The sequence below is a fragment of the Galeopterus variegatus genome, unplaced genomic scaffold, assembly GCF_000696425.1.
Source record: "Galeopterus variegatus unplaced genomic scaffold, G_variegatus-3.0.2 Scaffold4923, whole genome shotgun sequence".
In the NCBI taxonomy this organism is placed as follows: Eukaryota; Metazoa; Chordata; class Mammalia; order Dermoptera; family Cynocephalidae; genus Galeopterus; species Galeopterus variegatus.
In genome coordinates this window covers 10,390-19,649 of record NW_007731034.1, presented here as the reverse complement: position 1 = coordinate 19,649, position 9,260 = coordinate 10,390, and the positions used below count along the sequence as shown (strand labels likewise).

The window sequence follows — 9,260 nt, the reverse complement described above, 5'->3', positions numbered from 1 at the left end:
AGCTGCGATCCCCTTGCTGGTCAAAAAAATAAAATAAAATAAAGAAAAAAGAAATGGTATATAATGGGTGTCTCTGAATGGGTATGACAACTATTAACAGTTGCTGCCTGCGGAGAGGTAAATTGGTGGCCAAGTGACAACACTGGAAGGAAGACTTTTCAATGCATACAACACACACAATTTTTAAACCATGTGATCATATTATCATCCCAAAATTAATTTAAATAGGAAATAACATTCCCTAATGTAAATAAAATACACAAAAGAAAATAAAAATAAAAAATAAAAATGCCACAGCAATTTGATCAATTCTCTGGTTATTTAACTTCTGTATTCATTTATAAATTACCTCCTTTGCATATTTTTGCCCACAGGCCAGCTAACTAACTACCTTATTAACCAAGTTAAATCAATGAATTTAAAGAAGAAATAGTAAAGGCCTCAGGCACTCTTACTGTAAAACACCAACTAGAATGTGTACAATAGTAAAACGAGAAAACTGAATAAAAAGCAAAACTGTTTTCACACTGTGTACTAAACACTTCATGTAGCTAGAAATTCTCTAAACTCAGTTTTTTCAGAGACTAACTGTAGGTGCTCTTCCAACACGATGAGTTGTTACTTTACTATAGAATCTCAACCCAAATTCTACAGTTTAGGAACTTAAAAAATTAAACAAGGCCTTTGGAATGTTTCTAGAAAAACTGCACAAACAATGTGAATAAATAGGATGATATAAAAGATAATCTATCTGAAGTCCTCTTTCCAAATTCTCACTATCTTCATGGTTATCACCAACAGTATCTGGTTGTTATGGTTTAGGCAATATTCTGCCTGAGATCCACCTGTAAAACTCTTTTTGTCTCTTTGTAACCACTTGGAATAGCACTTAGCCTGCATCCATGTTACCAACAGTATCTGGTTGTTATGGTTTAGGCAATATTCTGCCTGAGATCCACCTGTAAAACTCATTTTGTCTCTTTGTAACCACTTGGAATAGCACTTAGCCTGCATCCATGTTAGCTGCCTGTTCTGTTTGGTGGTGGTTATACAGAATTCAGGTATTTTGGAAAAAGATACAACCTGTATCGGTTATGACCTTATTTTCAACCAACAGAAATTGACTCTGTCAGAATAGTCAGAAAACTGACTTACTGAAAGACGACTGGGTAGAACTCTGAGAACCCCTGGTTAGGCTGAGGAACCAGGCTAGGAAGGTGTGAAAATAAGGTTGGACCACAGCCAAAAATCACAGAATGCTCCCAACACCACAGCTTGTAAAACCCTTACCCTGGACCCCTCTACTCTGTGGCCCCTGGAAAGACGCTGCTGACACCACCATCACCACCACCATCTATCATCAGAATGACTGTCCACAACCTCAGCTTCTTTATATTTTCTTATTTTTTATTGCTGGCATATCGAAATATAAACTGATCTTATATCCAGCCATCTTGCTAAATTCCCCTGTTGTTTCTAATAATTTGTCTATTCATTCTTTTGGATTTTCTGTGTCATCTGAAAGTAATGAAGCTCCACTCAAAGTCCAGGATGAGAATATCCAAGTGGCTGAGCCCAGGTCACATGCCTGAAGCAAGTATCTGGCATTTTTAGTGGGAGGGAGGCACTTCACCCCACCAAAATTTGTAAGGTGGGGAACTCCTCAAACATAAGAATGGAGAGGAAAAAATTATTTTGCTAAAATACATAGTACATTCTAGGGAAATATTTTGCCAGAAATGATCATGAGTGATAGAAATAACAAATAATACAGTATAATAAGAAATAAATAATTAGAGCACAAAATACGTAACAAAATAACATGAGGCATAGAGACAACAAAGGATCATTCCAATAAAAAAGTTATAATTAAACTCAAAGTAAAAATAAACACAAGAATGATACAATCTTAACATCTGAACAACGCACTTGGACCATACCATGGATCCTTCAGGGCCGCTGGAATTCATTCCCCTCAACTCCTTCTGAAATTCCAGAATGGAGTCAATGAACTTTCAAAATAATGCAACAAGGGTCAACTGTTTAAAACTTTGCACATTTTATAAACGTCTCATCACATGTGCTGAATGGACCTCTAAGGGTGAAATGGCCAGAGAGAAACAAAGAACAAAAATATAGCTAGTAATTACTTTTCTGTTTCTCTTCCCCTCCTAGAGGGGCATCTTATGGTTGGTTCCCCTCCCTTACAAGAAAAAAAAAAAAAGAATATGAAGAACAGAAAGTCAAACAGGGAAGAAAAGATTATGATAATCCTTGATTGCCTATGAGTATTCTTCTCCAGTTCTTTTTCATCCTTAATTTTCTCCTCATATGTTAAAATGGACCAGAGATAACTCATGCCTTTATAAAAATTCCTGATTTATTTTAAAATGTTTGTAAGGGATATATTTATTTTTGCCTATTTAATCTAGATTCATTTCAAATGGGAGACTGAGGATGGTTTCACAAAAGGGAAAAGCTGGGACTTGAAGGACGAATAAGTAAGAGAAAGGAAGAGGCAACATTCCAGACCATGAAATAATACAGATAGAACTGAGAATACACAAGGTCTTACATAATGAACTGGGAGTAGAATGACTGCAGCACCAGCCTATTGACACTACAGTGAACCTTAAATGAACAGATGGGAAACCTGGAAGAGAAGCAGTTTGGGAAAGCCAGAATTATTTAGTTATGAACAGATTAAGATTTGCCCATAAAACATTCAAATAATGTTATCAAGTAGGCAGGTGGAAATACATGCTCAGGAGGAGGCTAGAGATCTAGGAACCAACTCACATGCAGATCATGGTCAAAGCCACAGACCATGTATTCCTTACTCATTTTAAATGGGCCCTACCCTACCAGAGCACTTACGTGAAAATTACTAAGCAAGGTAGAATCAAATATAGTGATAAATAATTTTATATTGCCTAAAGCAATTCAATGAACTCTTTAAATTTAAATAAAGTCAGAATAGATTTTCTTTTTTCTTTTTTCTTTTTTTTCTTCCTTTTTTCGTGACCGGCAACGGATCGCAACCCTCAGTGTCGCGCCCGTACCGGACCAGGACCGGCAACAGGATCGCAACCCTTGGTGTTGCGCCCGCACCTCGCTCAGCCAGTGAGCTGCCGGTCTGTATGTGGGATCCGAACCCTCGGCGGGAGCGCCGCTGCGCTCCCAAGTGGCGCACTGTAGCAGTGCGCCACCGGGCCGGCCCCTGAATAGATTTTCTTGATTGAAATTCTACATAGATACACATACAGTCATCCTTCAGTATCAATGGGGGATTGGTTCCAGGACACACACACACCCCCCACACCAAAATCTAAGGACACTCAAGTCCTTGGTATAAAACAGGATAGTATTTGCATATAACCTATGCACATCCTCTCATATACTTTAAATCACATATACATTACTTACAATACCTAAGACAATATAAATGCCATGTAAATAGTTGTTATAATGTATTGCTTAGGGAACAATGACAAGAAAAAAAAGTCTGCACATATTCAGTACAGGCTCAACCACTGCAGGCCTAAGTACATTTTCCATCAGCTGTTGGTAGAATCCGTGGATGTGGAACCCGTGGATATGAGAACCAACTGTACAAATACTGCAATTCAAGAGGATTCTTCAGTAAATGGGAATACTGCTGACGCTTGCACTGCATTTTCAGTTTAAAACACCTCTCCATGTGTGATCATTTGTTTTGTGCCTCCCTGTAACGATGCTTTCAGAGATGAGGAAACTGAGGCTTGAGAGAGAGAAAATAACCTGCTTAAGTGTTAGTAAGTGGTAGAATCCAGCCCTGAACTCAGGTCCTCTGACTCCAAACCCAGTGTTACTGGATTTTAGTGACCAGATAAATGGCTATGGAAAGAGTTTCTTGAATCCATATGAGCTATAGACTAAATACAATGATTCAAGTATATAAGCATAGTTTTTCTTTCATAGCTTTGAGGCTTTTTTACTGATCAAAAATCAATATATACTCACTGTAAATAAATTCTAATTTTACAAAACTGTAAACAATAGACAGTGACATTCCCCCATAATTCCAAGTCTCAAGATATTTGCTACTAATAGTTTGAAGTATATTCCACAAGACTATTTTCCTTAAATATTTTATTAATGCTTATACAGGAGCTATATAAATGTGTTTATGTGCTTAAATATATTTCTGTACTTGCAGATGTTTCTACAGGATCAGGTTTCAGAAGCAGAATGTCAGGTCACAGTGTGTACTTTAAATTTTAATAGCTATTACCAAGTTGCTTTCTAAAGAGGTTACACCCATTTCTACTGGTATACAATACGTGACAAATTTGATTACTTAAAATGTAAAAATTTTATAAGACAAAAGACATCATAAACAAAGTTAATACAAATAAACTGAACAAAATATTTCAAAGAGTTAATTCCCCTCATATATGGAAATTTCTTACAAATCAAAAATTACAAAGAAAAAAATGAGCAAAGATTATAAAAATAGTAAATACAAATAGTCAACAACACATAAATCAATGTTTAATCCCCCTCAATAAAGAAATCCAAATAAAGCAAAAGCAAGGTAACATTTTTTACCCATGAAACTGGTAAAATAAATAAAGACTAATATTATCTATGGGAACCAAGAAACGAGATCTCTCATAGACTGCTGAAAGGGGTAAACTGACTCAGCCTCTGCAGGGCATTCTGGCCCTGTATGAATGTTTGGTATATGGACTCTGAGCCAGCAAGTCCATGTTTAGGAATTAATACCAAGTCGGTAACTATACAAGCGCACAATGATTTATTCACAGAAGTGCTCAGTGCAGTGTTGCTAATAATAGCAAAAACTCAGAAACAGCCTAAATGTCCATCAATCAGAAATCAAATAAATTATGTTAAAACTATACGATGGAGTATCTTATTGCCACAAAAAAAAAAAATGATGCTGTGATGTTTATTAATAGCAAAAACTCAGAAACAGCCTAAATGTCCATCAATCAGAAATCAAATAAATTATGTTCAAACTATACGATGGAGTATCTTATTGCCACAAAAAAAAAATGATGCTGTGATGTTTATTTTTTTTAGCATAGAAAAATGTCCACGATATTAAAATATGTAGAGAATGCTCCCATTCACATAATCTTTTAATTCTATGTTTCCACGAACTTTTTGAAGTACTCCCATATGTGTATATAAGCCATAGGAAAAATTCCTTAAGATATATTTCAAAATATTAATAGTTACATCTTCATGGAGGAATAACAGATAATTTTTCATTATACATGATATAATTGTTTTGAATGTACGCATATGTATACTTTTCTATTAAGGAAAATATTAAGACCATTTTCATTTAAAAAGAGATGAGAACCTTGAAAAGTTGGCAGTCAGTGGGCCAGAACTAGACTATGTCCTAAATCCTTTCCCCTTCTGAAATTCTGCACGATAGTTAAGGAAATATTTATTCTAGGGGGCTTGTTCCTCATATTTAAAAAAACCTGCTCAAGAATTATTATTTCCCTACATCTTTTCAGGAAACTAAAATACAAGAAATATAACTTTTCTCATTCACATGATTTTTGATATTTTAATAATAATGATGGTTGTATCCTGGGAGTATGAAGAAGGGGTGAAGAGAATAAAGAAATGATAAAACCCCAGCCTAGGCTAACCTTTCTTAGGTTTCAGGACTGCCAAAGAACATCAATGCAAATCTCCAAATTTACGTCTTAGAGCTAAAGATTCTTAAAGATTTATGTGTGTAATACTATCCTATTGACAACAAAGATTACTGCTGCTGGTTTGTAACCGCAGGAGAGGAGTTAAGGCAAACATAATCAGTTAGACTTACATTAAACTATCAGATGAAATATATTACCTAAACTTTACTTATCACATTTTTTAAAAATGTTCATAAAAGCATACGAGGGTATTTCAAAAGGTTCATAGAAAAATATAATTAAATGGGCTGGCCCGGTGGTGCACTGCTACAGTGCGCCGCTTGAGAGCGTGGCGGCGCTCCCGCCGAGGGTTCGGATCCCACATACAGACCGGTTCCCACTCACTGGCTGAGCGAGGTGTGGGCATAGCACCGAGTGTTGCGATCCCGTTGCCGGTCCCGGTCCGGTACGGGCGCGACACTGAGGGTTGCGATCCGTTGCCGGACACGAAAAAAGACAAAAAGGAAAAAAAAAAAGAAAAATATAATTAAAAGATAATACAAACCTTTCCATGAAATTTTGAAGTACCCTTATATTCAAAAATTCATTTACGGTTTCAACTCTTACAGATTATATATGTTAAAAAGAAACAACAATTAAATAATTACCTCTCCTATGAAGACTACTATAACACAGTCCATCTTCTCTTCAGGATACAAATTATCAATAAGGGAATGAAGAGTTTCTATGAGGTAAGATTTAACTTCCCTCTTCACCGTGGGTATTCCCATTACTATTGAAACTGAAACAAAATAATACAGTAATTATATAAAAAGATTGTACAAGAACGTTACAGAAAAACACTAATATTTCAAAAGTATTATACTCGTAAATTGATACAAATAATTGAGGTATCAAAATATACTAAGTTTCAGAAGGAAAAACAATCAGATACAATACTGTAATTCCTTTCCATATGGCTTAACCATAAGACAAAATGTAAAGGAACTGATAAAAACGAAAGATATTAAACCTCACAACAAAAATGAATGGCTGTAAAGTATAAACAGCAAATTTATTATACAACTAAAATTTAGAAACATTAAACATCTTAAAACTGAATATCTTACATACCAGCTTCAAGTATTATGACACACTGAGAACAACACAAAATCACTGCCATAGTTTTCTTGCCAAAAATGCATAACCTCAACCTAACCATGAAGAAACATCAGACAAACCTAAATTGGGGGAATGCTCCACAAAACACCCAGCCAGTATTCTTTAAAGTGTCAAGGTCATGAAAGACAAAGAAAGAATGAGAAACTGTCCCAGATTGGAAAAGACTAAGAAAACATGACAATTAAATGAAATATGGGATCCCGAATTAGATCCTGGAACAGAAAATAAATAATAATGAAACAAATGACAAAATCTAAATAAGAGCTATGGTTGGTTAATAGTATAGCATCACTGTTAATTTCCTGGTTTTGATCACTGTAGTATGTTGTGTCTGATATGAACATTTAGGGACATGGGGTGAGGACATACAGAAATTTTGTATATTATTTGTGCAATTTTTTAGTATAAAATTACAGTCAATTCTACTATAATGCTTGTTTTGAATGCAAATTTGTTCCTACAAGATTAATATATTAGGGAATAATTTAGGCATAACGTGAATTTCACATTTTATTTTGTGCAATTTCTCCTCTGAGGTAAATGCTCACTGGGTGAACAACAGAAAATTGTACCCAACTAAGTCAAGTTGAGAAAATTGAACCAAACCATGTAGAAAAATACACAAAACATACACATCTCAATCATCTACCAGCTTCCTCAGTTGACCAGGCACTATCAATGACACCCACACACATCAGGTGTTAAAACTTGCCATCAGTTTGCAGATAACCTGCCTTGTACCTTTTCACAATCCCTTATAAGCTGTAACCCTTCTGCAGCCCACTTTAACAAACAGATCTCAGGTCTTTTTCAAGGTAGAATACTATATTTATTGTAGCATTTATGTATTTCTTGATAATTTAACATGCATAAAATTGTGCTACAGTTTTTATCAGGTTCTTATCTTTTTTTTATGTATAACTGACAAAATTGAGTGTTATGATCCTAACCCCATTTTTCTCATTTTACTGCACAATTTTGCATAGCACAGTGATTTTTAGGAACATATATACTATATTATAGAACTATTTCAAAGTAAATTTTTAAAAATTATGTCTTAAAGTCTTTGTATTCTGAGTGTTAATATATCAATAGAGAAGTATTTTGCACGTGTTAAAAATAACTTAGTTTTAATTATGTCACAATTTATTGGATATGCTATGAAACACTTGGAAGCTTAAAGACCATGGATCAACTGGTCTGCCATCATGATTCTGCTGGTAAGAACACTAAGATTCAAAGGATTTAAGGAAATGCCCCAAGGTACTATGCCATCCCTCTCTTCCATTTTAGGGATGAAAAGTTGTCAAGACTAAAAAAAGGGAGTTGCTCTATTTGCTCTACACATATTTATTGAATACCCATTAAATGAAAGGCATTATTCTAGGTGTTAGGCATATAATGGTGAACAACATAGATTAAAGTCCCTGTCCTCATGTAACTTACATTCTAGAATGGGGAAAAAGATAAATAAATAATAGAAGGTCTTCAAAAAGTTGATGGAAAATGTATATTATGAAAAAATCATGCAGGGATTGCAACATTTTTTTGCACCAAAATCAACTTGTACTAACTTGTTATAAAATGTCTGAACAGGATCTAGTTTGATGGACTAAGAACGGTAAGACATCAGTTTGAAAAGAGCCCATATTGGAGCAACATGGATTCTGCTAAAATTGAAGCAAGAGGCTTCCCGTCAAGATGGCAGAGAAGACGGTACCCAGCATCACTCTCTCCCACAAATCAACCAACTTACAACTATTAAAAAGCAACAGCCAAGGTGGGGCCACTAGAGCTCAGGGAAAGAGGAAGAGAGACCTACAGAGTGCATGAAGGTGGGAGAAGCCACGATGAGAGAAAGAAAGAACCCCTCTGACCATTTCAAGCCCTGGCCGCTTCAAGGCTGGGGCTGGTGATCACATGGAGCAAGAGCTGGCAAAAGCCACAGCTGTGCCCTTTGGATGGAGTTGCTTAGAGGCTGCAGGGGAGAAGAGAGCCTTGGTGGCCCTCAGGCCAGCAAGACCACTAACAGGGTTCCCATGGACCCACATAGGAGCAAGGAGCACAACTGAAAAAAAGCAGCCACTCAGAGGTGGGTGAGTCACGGCAAGGGACCAGCATACAGCCCGCCCAATGGGAAGTGGTTTGAGCATGGGTGGTAGGGGAGATGGGAGCACTGGGAGAACACAGGGGCACAGCAAGGACAGCTGATCTGCCCCCCGGCCAGCATAGGACCACTCAGTGGAGACTGGTCAGGAATATAGAACTGCAGGGGGCGCAGTTTGCTGAAAAGACTCAGGCCCAGACCAGAGTTCCTATACAACCCAGGTGTACCAGAACTCACTATTCCCAGAAGCACCTATAAAGTCAACCATTAAAACCTGAGCTGTACAAAAAGCCTTCCCCAGGGAATCAGCA

At 36.5% G+C, this 9,260-nt stretch overlaps 1 protein-coding gene across 1 annotated transcript in view; it reads right to left on the bottom strand.

Moving 5' to 3' along the window:
* MGAT4A (mannosyl (alpha-1,3-)-glycoprotein beta-1,4-N-acetylglucosaminyltransferase, isozyme A) overlaps positions 1 to 6,462 on the bottom strand; it is a gene marked incomplete at its 5' end in the record, with an annotated part of 69,902 nt that extends 63,440 nt beyond the window's left edge. Inside the window, one exon of the mRNA XM_008588615.1 lies at positions 6,329 to 6,462. Coding sequence (XP_008586837.1) covers positions 6,329 to 6,462 — 134 coding nt within the window. The remainder of the gene's footprint in view (positions 1 to 6,328) is intronic.
* Between the last annotated feature and the right edge of the window lie 2,798 nt (positions 6,463 to 9,260).